At 38.5% G+C, this 13,643-nt stretch overlaps 1 protein-coding gene across 1 annotated transcript; it reads left to right on the top strand.

Annotated features, from left to right (window-relative positions):
• The first annotated feature begins 8,349 nt into the window (after positions 1-8,349).
• On the top strand, positions 8,350-13,519 carry LOC130429559 (uncharacterized). The gene is made up of 7 exons (XM_056758199.1): positions 8,350-8,626; positions 8,851-9,150; positions 9,497-9,832; positions 11,177-11,485; positions 11,635-11,763; positions 12,215-12,574; positions 13,144-13,519. The coding sequence occupies exons 1-7, from the start codon at positions 8,557-8,559 to the stop codon at positions 13,170-13,172; spliced, it is 1,533 nt and encodes a 510-aa protein (XP_056614177.1). The 5' UTR covers positions 8,350-8,556; the 3' UTR covers positions 13,173-13,519.
• Positions 13,520-13,643: the final 124 nt, after the last annotated feature.

The following is a 13,643-nucleotide window of genomic DNA, read 5'->3' as shown; positions in this document are numbered from 1 at the left end:
TCACATACAGAACGATACACTGATACAGTGGAAGTTTGGACCTCAGGGGACTGTCATAGCTAAAATCACAACCAATAAGACGTCAATATATGATGATATTTATGATAAGATGTTCAGAGACAGACTGCAGGTGGATGATCAGACTGGATCTCTCACCATCATAAACATCACAACTCAACACTCTGGACTTTATCAAATGACCATCAGTGGCAAACAGAAGACCTCATACACATTCAGCGTTACTATCTATGGCGAGTACATTTTCTCTATTTCACAATAAAAATGCTGGGTTACTTTCAATTAAGTGTTTGGTCAAAAAGGGACAAACACACCCATTAGATAACCTAGTCACGAGAACTGAGTTTTTGGTTGAACTTTACAAAAGCTGCATATAAGGTTGGGTATCGGGAACCGTTTCCATTTAAGAATCGATTCCAAATTTCAAAGAACCGGGGATTCGACAGGTGCATTTCGGTTCTGTTTATGGATTCCTGACTTGTTCAGTAACTCGGGAACGGCGGTGTGCATTTTACAGTTGTATCTGTCTGCCATTGTTTAAATTATTTGGTTAAGCTCTGTGAAAAAAATGATGATATTTCATGCAAGGGAAGAAGTACCTCTTATATGATGAAACACGGCATTAATCTGAATGAATGCATCGTGTTTAAGTCTCCCAGCCCAGAGTCCTCCTTCTACAACGCACCATATACAGCTAATATAAGCAAAATTCACACTCAGGTACAAATTACAGATAGAGAAGAAAAGAGAATCAGTTTTGTTTAAGTTACTTTATTTTTTTTAGTAGTGATAAAAGTTAAATACATTCGGATATCTATAGGATAACATGTTCTATTTGATTTTAATTTTAATTATTAAATTCAATCACTTTTTAAAATTGAATTAATTCAGTATATTATTCACAAATAATTGTTTAGATAATGGGAGGTCTAGCAACTGCATGTTATAAATTTTCTTGTTGTATTTTTCTGTACTTACATACTTTTGGTTTGTAATTGCTTCTGATTTTTCCTTAATGGAAGTGTTGTTTATTTCATTATTTGACGTAATGTCACAGTTAATAGTTACAGCCTACTGGTTACAGCCTAAATGTGGTACGAATAAAAGGGTCAAAACTGTTTTCTTTAAGAATTACTATTTGCATTTTTTTCTCTCTCGAAAACAATGTTGGAATCCAAACAGAGAATCGATAAGAACCAGATTCGATAAGCAGAATCGGAATCGCTAAAATGAAAACGATACCCAACTCTACTGCATCGGTTTACTTTGGAGATTGAACCTCACTTTAAATATTTAGTATTATTGCTTTGATGAAACACTGGTGGTCTTATACTGATCTGTTTATTGTGTTTTACTTCATCAGACTGTGTGTGCTGCTGTTACGGTCTTGAAGCTCTGATCCGATTGGTCGCCTCTGCTGTGGTGGGTGTGGCTACTATTGCCGTTCTGGTGTATGACATCAGATCTAGAAGCGTTAAACAAGATGGATCAAAGACACCAAAAGACCATTAGTGAATAAATATTGTATGATCTACAAATAAGTGAAATTTTTGACAACTTTGAGTCTTTTTAAACATTGAAAAACAATTCAACTAAAATATTCAATATTCTGATTTCATATTCATGTATATAAAATGTATCCCTGCAACAAAGTCTCTGTGTGTCTTCATTGATAATGATAGCATTCAATATAAAGACCCTATAAAGTGACAGTTCACCCAAAAATGAAAATTGGAAGAATGCTTGTAATCAAACAGATATCATCCCCCGTTGACTCCCTTCGCATTTATTTTACTATGGCAGGAAATGGGGAATGATATCTGTTTGGTTACTGACATTCTTACAAATATCATTGTCTCTGTTCATCAGAAGAAAAAAAATCGTACAGATTTGGAACAGTCTGACCGTGAGTAAACGATGAAAGAATTTTAGTTTTTTGGGTGAACTGTCCCTTTAAAGCCTGTTCTTCCTCACTAACTTCAGCCTGTTAAACACTCTAGTGTTTCAGTTGCGTAACTGCAGATTGATTATTCTCTCAACTATTGACAACATTTAGCATTGTAATAATTAATAGCAGAGCGATGGAGAATTGTACACATACAAATAAACATCATCCCACAACCTACCGTCAGACAGCCCATGATGTGAAATAAATAAATAGTTATACTATTGTTTTATACATTAAATTTACATTTTTGGATTCTTAAAACGTAATTGAATGTGTATGTAAAGGCTACTTGGCTATGAGTCTATTTAACATCGTTCTGTTTTAAATTGTTTCAATTTAAAATGGCTTTTCTTGGTTGAGAAGCCATAAAGCGACAGGACTCGCTGGAGCAGCAGGTGTTTGGAAGTGCAGTTCATCTCTTCACCACCAGATGGCGGTAAATCTAAACATTACAGAATTTATTTTTTTGAAGATTACCTTTAATGCCTAGATCTACTTTTGTGTCTCTTATCTAAGTCTAACGGTTTAAATTACTCACTGTTCGGTTTTGTCACGGTTTTGGTTAGTTTTGTGCTACGTTCAGGGAAAAGGGACTACTGACAAATAAAAATAAGATCAAATAATCAGCCTACAAGTAACAGCACCATTTTAAACAATGACGTAACTTAACTTCCGCCTTTTCGCAAAGCAGTGTATCATAACATCCGTCTTGCAACAGACAAGGAGAAGAAGAACTTCTGTTTTGCCGTCGCGCAGGAATTTAACAATAGTAAAAAAACGGACAAAACACGTATTCAAGTACTTATCCTTTATACTGTTCAACGAAGAATGTGTATCCTGTATCTAGCTTTGACCTTGTCGTAAGCGAAAATGTGTCTGCAAGATGTGTACATCATCTAGCCGTATTCGTGGCAGCTGTGCAAGGGACTTGGTAAAGTCCATTCTGAGGCGCTAGCGGAAGTAACCCTACACTGCTTCGTGGCAGAGGGGAAGATGCGTGACGTCATGTGATAAGGGCCCGTAAAACAACGTAGAAAAGCAGAAAATAAAATACAATAAAGGTATAGAAATGGATTAAAGTATTCAAAAAAACATAACTTTGCATATGTACAAATTAAATAAAGATGAATCACAATTGAAGTTACAGAAGCTATTGAGTCACATGCAGTGAGGGATTTCCTTGACTTTTAACAGGAATTTAAGAGGAATACAACTGCTCCAGTTCACTAATACTGTACACATGCGTTGTTTTTCGTCTGTTTCGTCCGTTCACTTAAGACATAACCTACTATGTTTGTATACTCGAGCCGGGTGCCATACTGACCTTCTTTGTGTGTGAATTCGTCCTTTTAAACGCAAGACTTCAAAGACAACTCAATATTTGCGCCATGTCTTACACTCGCTGTGGTGTTCTGTGTAAGCCTCTAGAGGGAGCGCGAGAATGTAAGTGAGGAGAGTACACATGTGTGAAAAATAAAGAAAGTTACCCTGAGTTCGACACGGAGTGTATTTACTTTAATTTGACATTCCACATATTGGCGACGAGGATGGCTTTGAGTCTGAGCCAACCTGCCCCGTTCCTGCAAACACCGGGTGAACCACCGATTCCATTCACAGCGTGGATCAAAACTTTCGACAATTTCTTGCTGGCCGTGGGCGAGGAGCTGCCTAATGCTAGGAAGCGCGCTCTTCTGATACACTGCCTGGGAACCGAAGGGCAAAGATTGTTCTACACCCTGAACGTGAGTGATCAGGGAGACGATACATACACTTCCGCTTTGAGTGCTATACGGGATTTTTTTGCCCCTAAAGTTAATGTGGTTGCTGAACGTTACCGCTTTCGCCAACGGAGCCAACGCGTGGGCGAGACTACAGACCAGTATGTTGCTACACTACGTGAACTGTCTGCCACCTGTGAATTCGGCGCGATGGAGGACGAGATGATACGCGATCAGCTGGTCGAAAAAACTAATTCAGCTCGCATCAGAGAACGGCTGCTGCTGGAAGTGCCACTTGACCTTAAGAAAGCCGTGACTGTCGCCCGGCAAATTGAAACTGCTACAGCGGAGGCTAAAGCAATGATCGCGTCATCCGACAACTCAGTACAAGCAGTTCAACAACAGAACAGGTTCCGACGGAGCAAAAGTAAAGTCAACGTCTCACGTGGACCTCCAAAATTTACCCGTGCAAGTACTTGTTACCGCTGCGGATCTGAGCAGCACGCAGCTAATTTTCCTGGATGCCCTGCTAAGGATGCAGTGTGCAGGAACTGTAACAAAACAGGACATTTTGCAAAGATATGTCGAGGAAACAAACGGGTGAGTGAAATTACGGTACCTGAAGTGACTGTGTTAAACATTGAACATTCTGCTCGTGACTGGGGAAAAATAATGTGTACAGTACAGATATGTGTAAGCACAGGACAAACACGGGACATTCAGTTAATGGTGGACACGGGATCAGCAGTGTCCATATTGCCAATGTCCATTTACACTGGATCTTTCAGTCAAGCACCCCTTTCACCACCGAAACTCAGTCTAGTTAGCTTTGGTGGCGATGCAATTGAAGTGAAAGGATGCCTGCAAGCCCGCATCTCATATGGAGGTCATTGCACTACCACAGACTTATACATTGTACAAAAGGGATCCGCTGTGCTGGGCAGAGACCTCTTTACTGGACTGTGTTTACAACTTTGTGATGGTCAGGTCAGTACAGATCAGCGCACGCATCCTGTCTCATCTATGGATGCAAAATCGGAAAACTGGCTGGGATGTGCAAGAGGATTTGTACATCGTGTCCAGGTTCGGCCTGGCAGTCAGCCGGTGCAGCAGAAACTGAGGCGGTTACCTTTCTCAATTCGCAATGAGGTGTCCAAGGAATTACAGAAGCTCGTACAACAGGATGTAATTGAGCCTGTGGATGCATCTGAGTGGGTCTCCCCAATAGTTGTCACTAGGAAAAAAGATGGGGGGATTCGGCTCTGCGTCGACTTGCGTGAGCCTAATAAGGCAGTGGTAGTGGACAGTTTTCCTCTTCCGCATATGGAGGAAATGTTTGCAAACCTGTGTGGAGCAACAGTGTTTTCCACATTAGACCTCCAAAGTGCATATCACCAGGTAACGTTGCATGAGGACAGTCGAAGTCTTACTGCGTTTATTACGCATGATGGATTATTTCGTTTCAAAAGGGTTCCATATGGACTGGCCTCAGCCCCAAGCTGCTTCCAGAAGATGATGTCTGAAATCCTTAAAGGTCAGTCTGGAGCTCATTGTTACTTGGATGACATCATGGTCGCAGGAGCAACACTCAAGGAACATGACGAAAATTTGCAAGCTGTGCTGCAGCGAATCAATGACGCAGGCCTCAAATTGAACATGACAAAGTGTCACTTCAGAAAAGCAGAACTGTCATTCCTCGGTCACACCCTGTCCGAGAAGGGATTACAGCCTGATGCTTCCCATATCTCTGCAGTGTCCGATGCACCACCTCCTGTTGATGAGGTTAGTCTTCGTTCATTCCTGGGGCTCACATCATGGTATTCTAAATTCATACCAAACTACGCTACAGTGGTGGAGCCATTGCGTGTGCTTTTACGAGGCTCTACTCCATTCGTTTGGTCACCTGAGGCTCAGGAGAGCTTTGAGACAGTTAAAGGGCTAATTGTGAATAGTGCTGCCCTTGCGCTTTTCAATCCAGAACTATCTACTATAGTCACGACAGATGCCTCAGACTATGGAATAGGAGGTGTTCTTACCCAGGTACATGCAGACAACATGGAGAGAACAGTGGCTTTTGCCTCACGCACTCTTACCGCAGCAGAACGGAAGTACTCCACAGTAGAAAAAGAGGCACTAGCATGTGTTTGGGCCACAGAGCGATGGAGGACCTACTTGTGGGGCCGACACTTCACACTGCGGACAGATCACAGCCCGCTGACCACCCTTTTGTCATCTAAGGGTCAAGGCAGAGCAGGTATGCGCATAGCAAGATGGTCAGCTAGGCTGATGGCTTTTACCTATGATATTCAGTACAAGCCAGGGCATGAGAACGTGACTGCAGACTGTTTATCTCGTTTACCACTCCCTAGTACTGAACCTAGCCTGGAACATGATTTGGAAGTCGTAGCTCTCACTTCTACACTCACGGCAATAACCAGCTCTGAGTTCAAAGAGGCATGTGATTCTTGTCCTATCCAAGCTGAGCTACGCAGACTGCTCGCCTCAAAATGGCCAAAGTGTGCACAGACACTGGATAATGCGTTAAAGCCGTATTTTCAAGTGCGGCATGAACTTTCACTCCAGGATGGTTGCATAGTGCGTGGAACCTCACGCCTACTGGTTCCAGAATGTGTCCAGCCCAAGCTCATCGCACTCGCACATGATACACATCAGGGCATTGTCAGGACAAAAAGGAGGCTGAGAGAGCTCTATTGGTGGCCTGGCATGGACAAACAAGTAGAAACAGCTGTCAAAGCTTGTGTCACTTGTCAGTTACATGACAAATCAGCTGTTATACATACCACACCACTCCAACCTGTGCCTTACCCTACTGACGCCTGGGAGAAAGTGGCCATAGACATCATGGGACCTTTTGACGCAGCACCTGCTGATTGTCGTTTTGTGATCACTCTGGTGGACTATTACAGTAAGTGGCCTGAGATAGCATTTGTCTCACATCCTACCACCTATGCCGTGACACGGTTCCTTTCTACAGTGTTTAGCAGGGAAGGAAACCCGAAAGAGTTGATTTCTGATCATGGAGTACAGTTCACTTCGCACGAGTTCGAATTGTTCTTGCAAAACAGAGGAATCATACACAGGACATCATCTGTGTATTACCCAAGAGCAAATGGGGAAGTCGAACGTTTCAATCGCAGTTTAAAGGATAGTTTGCAAACTGCTTTACTGGAAGGACGAGGGTGGAAGGAGTTCACCAAAGACTTTCTGCAGGCATACCGTGCGACGCCTCATGCCACAACACAGTGCACACCAACAGAACTTTTGCATGGGAGAGCCATGTTAACCAAACTTAACGTCTCGGGTCTTTGCTTGCCACCTGCAGGCAGGTCGATCACACCTCACCAGCTTGCTTCACACGTGAAAGAGAAACAGGAAAAAACTAAACAGTACAGTGACAGAAAACGCAATGCAAAACATGTTTCATTTCAGTGTGGATCGTATGTCCGTGTAAAGAAACCGGGAATTGTGCCAAAAACCCAGTTTAAATTTGGAAAACCCCTGAAGGTTGTGGGTAAGAAAGGACTATACACATATAAGCTGCCAGATGGACGATGCTGGAACGCATCCCACCTGGCACCTGCACTTGCTCCGTGCAGAGCAGAGGAGCCCAGTGATTTGCCAGTGTTTGACCCTGGGAATGCTAATCCTGTAGGAGCTGAACAACCTGTAGTAGTTACAAGACCTGTTCGAAGCAGGCATGCACCTGCATGGACTCAGGATTATGTAATGTAAAGTGTGCTCATGCATTACTAGCACAATATATATGTGTCCATATAGTATATGGAAAAGCACGTTCTTGCTGTTCTGAGAATATTGTGTTGAGTAGGTGATGTTTATACCAAGTGTTCGGAAATGGCATTACTGTACCAATATTTGTTCATAAGGCTTGTTTGCTAATCATAGTATTGAGAGTTAAAGGGTGCAAAGAGGAAAAAAAAAAATCAACAGTAACGTGTATCTTAACGGTTAACTAAGTGCACTGAGACTATGTACCTATAGCATGTTTGTTCTTAAGAGAGAGAGATATGTGGTGTTCTGTGTAAGCCTCTAGAGGGAGCGCGAGAATGTAAGTGAGGAGAGTACACATGTGTGAAAAATAAAGAAAGTTACCCTGAGTTCGACACGGAGTGTATTTACTTTAATTTGACATTCCACACTCGCTCAAGCAAGTTTTCTTGTGCATCATCTTGCATTTAAAACTATGAAATTGGCAAGGCTTGAATGATAGATTACACAGCAACATGTGGTGATCTTTTGTTATAGGAGTAGTATACAAAATCCTAATCATTTCCAAAGATAATAATTTTATAAACCTGGTTTATATATTTAATGTTTTTTGAGAGAGTTTTCTCTGATAATAACATTTTCAGATTTTCTGATAATACAGTTAAGATGTGACAAAGTCAATTTAAAACCTGAACAATGTATAAAATGTGTTTGATACACATTTTATAAATGTGCAAGATTGTTGATTTTTACTAATGAGAAATCATATTTTTAAATGCTTGTAAAATTCCATTTTTAAATTCAACAATTTATTTGAAAACAATATTTCAAATAAAATTCCATTTCCAGTTACTGTTTTTATGCCATTATGATGCGATTCCCTTCACCACATTAAGCAACCAGGAAATGATGTTCCGACCAAGTTGTGAACCAATCTTTAAAACAACACTCATACATTGTGGGTTGGTCATCCTAAGTTGTGGGTTGGCCACCACTCTATCATCCAATAGTAGAGAAAAGGAATGAAGAAGGATTTACACCAACCGACCATTGACAATTCACTGGTTCATCTTCACCAACATAAAAGTCAGACGATAAGTCACTGAACACTTTACTTTCGTCTTTATGAACTCAAACATCTACAACAACATGAAGACATTCTCTTTACTCTTCATCATCTCTTTACTCATCAACGGTAAGTTCACTCTAGCAATTGCTTTGGACTGTTCTCAAAACATTTAAAGATGTATAAGCTGTGTTCATTTCGGTAAATACAAGTCTCACATTTTATATTTTTCTCTTTGATTTTTTTTAACTATGCTAACTGAGTCATTTGAACTTTTTACAGCAGATTTACTAGTAAGCATAATCATTTATTGTTCTATCTTTTCACTGACTGTGTGTGTTTGTTTTCTTCAGGTGGGTTCACAGATGAAGTGTCAGTGATAGAGGGAGATTCTGTCACACTTCACACTGAGACTGAAATACAGAGTAAAGATATGATCGAGTGGTGGTTTGGAGATAAACAGGATTTTGTAGCTAGATTAGATAAAGAGAGCAATGAGATGCTGTATTCTCAAGATAAAAGATTCAGAGACAGACTGAAGCTGAACAATAAGAATGGAGATCTCACCATCACAAACATCACAACTGAACACATGGGAGTTTTAAAAGTAGACGTCGCTGGAAGAATAACAACAACAAAGCCGTTTAGTGTTAGTGAGTATCTCAAGCTTTACTTTTTATAATTACTCTATGAACAGCATTTTTAACTCGTATACAAAAAATACAGTGAAGATGTTCTGCTGATGACATCTGTAGCTACAGTCACTTGTCAAGAGTAAAAATATGTCGTCAGCGTTATGTTCCGTTGATTTTATTGCTTTTGTTTACATCTTTTGTTATCCATTACACGCTTCTACCTTAAATATTTTGTACTCTATATTAACCTTTAAAAATTTTCCCCAATAGCAAACTTTGCTTTTAGAGCTGAATGCAACCACATTCATACTGAGACCCTTTAAAGACCTGAATCGAATGAACTGTCTCTGTTTGTGTTCTTCAGCTGTGTTTGGTGATGCAGGTGAAGTGAAGTCAGTATCAGTGAAGGAGGGAGATTCTGTTACTCTGTACGCTGATGTCGGTTATATGGATAATTATGATGTGATACGCTGGAGGTTTCAACATGGAGACTCTCCTCTAGCTGTAATCGACAAAAAGTCTAGAATCTTCTCTATACCTGATGACGAGAGATTCAAAAACAAACTTCATTTAGACCTTCAGACTGGAGATCTCACCATCAGGAGAATCAGATCTGATCACTCTGGACTTTATGAAGTAAATATCGACAGCATTAGCAGAACACACACCATACAGCAGATATTCACAGTTACTGTCAGCGGTGAGTACAGCAAGTCCTTTAATATCATAAAGATGAGTTTGGTGACTGTTGTCTTTAAACACTCGGATTAAGAGATCAAGTCTGAGTAATAAACATTCACATAGATTGTGTGTGTGTGTGTGTGTGTTCGTCATATACTACTCCAGTGAATCTTTGCACTTTGTCGGTGGTTCATGTTGGTACCATGAGCTCTTTCACTGGAGATGTTGAAGAATGGAGACGTTTCATGGTTTTGTCACTGTGACTATTGTGTTCTTCCACTCACTGATCTGATGTCCCAGTGAAGCTGTCGACCTGCTTTGTTTGCAGGATTTATTATTGGTTGACCTTTTCTAATAGCAAATTTGAAGTCTACCATTATTTTGTTTGTTAGCTTTTTCCTCCACTGCATCTTACCCTTAAAAAAAGAAGTTCAGTGTGCTGTTTGTATTATACTTTTTACGTAAAGAATGAAATAAAATAAGTATTGTTATTTTTATAAACTTCTCCGAAATACACTTAAAAGTACACTCAGGAAAAAAACAAGTATAAAACATGTTATCTTAAAAGAAAGCTCTTGGTCAAGTTAATATAGTTGCAAGTCAGCTTTGAGGTGGTATAACTCAAATAAAAAAAGTGATTGAAAGGTGTGAAATACAAGTTTAAAAGTTCAAACCTAGACAGGAACTAAGTGAAAAAGTAATACATTTAAAAAACATTTAAAAGTACATTTAAAAAAAAACAATAGAATAATGTAATAGAGTTGCGTACATCGTATCGTACATTGATATTAGCACACTTACCACATAAAATACTGTAGACTAAAAATAATCTTGAACTTAAAAATGAACTTAAGAACTTCTCAGAACTGCTGCTCGCTAGTATATTTAATTTGCAGTAAATGTGACTGTAATTCTTGTGTTTACAGTGTTAGCACATGCTGATTTTGTTCAGTCGATCTGAATAGCTTAAAAGTAATTTTGGTTAAGTAATAACTCAACAAACTAACACAATATAACACAATGAAACATGATGTTTAATAATGGACTGATCTGTTTTTTGCTGATAAACCTTTCTATTGTTCATGTAGTTTGTTTAGATTAAGCACCAAATATTCATTATTAACTCAGTAAGTATATGAAATGATATTGCCACTGAGCTACAGCTTTCCAGTGGTAAGAGCACTGCGTTAACAACGCAAGGTTGTGGGTTCGATCCCAGGTGATTGCAAATACCTATGTAAAATGTATAGGATAAAGCAATGTTAGTCACTTTGGATAAAAGCGTCTGCCAAATGCTTAAATGTAAATGTAAATTTAATATTGGTGATGTGATGTTTTTTTCTCTTGTGTTTGGTGTTGACAGGTGCACAGAAGACACTGTCAGTGATGAGGAGTAGTTCTGTCACTTTAAACACTGATACTGAAGTACAGAGAGGTGATCGAATACTGTGGGAGTTTGTATCTGATGACACTCGAATAGCTGAAATATATCAACCAAACAATATATTCACTACATACAATTATGGGAGATTCAAAGACAGACTGATGCTGAACAATCAGACTGGATCTATCATCATCACAAACATCAGATCTGAAGACTCTGGACTTTATCAACTAAAGATCAGCAGTAGAAGACGATCCATTCAGAGGAAATTTAATGTAAATGTAACTCGTAAGTAAATATAAATAATGATGAACATTTCTACACTTTTATGTTTCATTGTTTGTTATTCATGATGTTTATGATGATTCACCTGAAACTGAATCAGAATGATATTTAGAAGGTTTTCATCAGTTAATGTTTTTATATTTTCTTTACAGTCCTTACACAACAAGAATTGTATATTGTTGTGGCGTCAGTAATATGTGGTGTTGTCCTCCTCCTGGTTATCTCTGTCGCTGCTGTGTATTTCTATTACCGCAGGTTTCCTATAGCAAGAAGACATAAAGGTGAGTATCATTAATAGATGACACAACAAGAGGAATATAATGATCTTTACTGTGCCATTGACTTTAAATGTGAAAATATGTTTGTTCACATATTCAGGGTGTGTATACTTTGGTGCAGTTTGTGTTTGTGATGATTTTGATTTGTGAGTTTCAAGACTGTAGATGCTGAACACGAGACGTGATTCTATAGCTCCAGATTTGATTAGATGTGCTCTACTGGTGCTCAAAAAGTCATTAAACAGAATCACATTTTCAAAATTTTATCTAAAACAAACCATAACCAAATATAACTATTATATGATCATTTTCCATGTAAGATTGAACTGATATTAATGATGAGAACAGGTGACATTTAGAGCAGTGTTTTGTTAGAAAGTTTCTTTCTGCATTTCTTCTAATTTCTGCTTTTTTCTGTTTCTGTTTGTCACTGTGACCGGTGAACTGATGTCAGCGAGAGAGGGACGGTCTGTCGTTCTACATGCTGATGATACAATACTACGGTTTGGCTTTATACATACTGCTTTAACAAAACTATGGTCTGGCATGACACATACTGCTGTTAAAGAACTACAGAGAGATGATGTGATCGAGTGGAGGTTTGTGCCTCAAAATACAGTCATAGCTGAAATCAAGGGAAGAACACTGAACACATATGATGGTGATGATGAGAGATTCAAGAACAAACTGAAGCTTAAAAACACTGGATCTCTCACCATCTCAAACATCACAAGTAATCTCTCTGGACTTTATGAACTCAAAAGCATCAAAGATGGAAAAACTTTCTACAAGAGATACAGACTGACAGTCACAGGTGAGTAACTCAATTCATTCAGTGTCATAATCATCTAACATCTGATTTCTCTTCATAATACACATGAAGGTTATTTAACACACAGCAGATGAAGAGGTCTTCTCTATGAATTACTTTAAGGCTCTTCATATATTTAAACCTGCTTTCAATTGAAACACACATGTCACACATAATATTTTGAAAATGGGTTAGCACACTGAATTATAAAACAGCTTTTGTGGAGATCAATCTCTCATTGTAGTGCTCAACAAACCTAAATATTTCTGCCCTCAACCAATGATATTGATCAAAGAAATAAACCCAGGTTTTAGTGTACAGAAGGTACCCTGTGAAATCCAAGGATTACTTTATTTTTAAATAAAGGTAAATATGAACGGTGTGAAGCATGAAATAGATATATAAATAAAGGAAAACATACACAGGATGATAACAGAATGGGTTCATGTGGGATGAATGGATGGAAGGTTGGCTACCATATATATTCATCTTACTTCTGGTCTTGCATGTGCTCCCACAAAAACATGTCAATGTAGTCATCTTTTGATTTTGTCATCTGTGTTTTTTTGCAGACAGGAGAGATTCAGTGGATATATACTGATAACGTGACTTTGTTGAATATATGTGGTCAGCAGGAGAGATAACATGAATTAAAACACATCAGCATCAAGAGTCTTACATGAACAATGAAGAACTATATTTTATTTTGAACTTAAAAATACATTATGAGATCAAGCTGTATGTGGAAAGAACTAACTAAACAGAGTAAATATATAAACAGTATCTATCTTTGATTTGCAATAAATATTGAGACTTTCAAATTAAATGAAAAGAAATTCAACTAACACACAACATTTAACGTATCTATACAAACATTTTGTTTTCTGTTTAACCTCTGATGTAAATATATCAGATTTTATATGTTACTAAAAGCTTACAGGGTGTAGAAATCGCATGTATTTATATAATTTAAGACTGAATATCTTGTTAAATACATTGTAGAGTTATTTAAGTTTTGGTTTTTAGTTTTAATGTCAATTTTAGTTAAAGTTTTAGTGGTTTTGATATATGC

Source organism: Triplophysa dalaica, chromosome 10, assembly GCF_015846415.1.
Source record: "Triplophysa dalaica isolate WHDGS20190420 chromosome 10, ASM1584641v1, whole genome shotgun sequence".
NCBI lineage: Eukaryota > Metazoa > Chordata > Actinopteri > Cypriniformes > Nemacheilidae > Triplophysa > Triplophysa dalaica.
The sequence above is the reverse complement of the archived record's forward strand: the minus strand, read 5'-3'. Positions and strand labels throughout refer to the sequence as shown.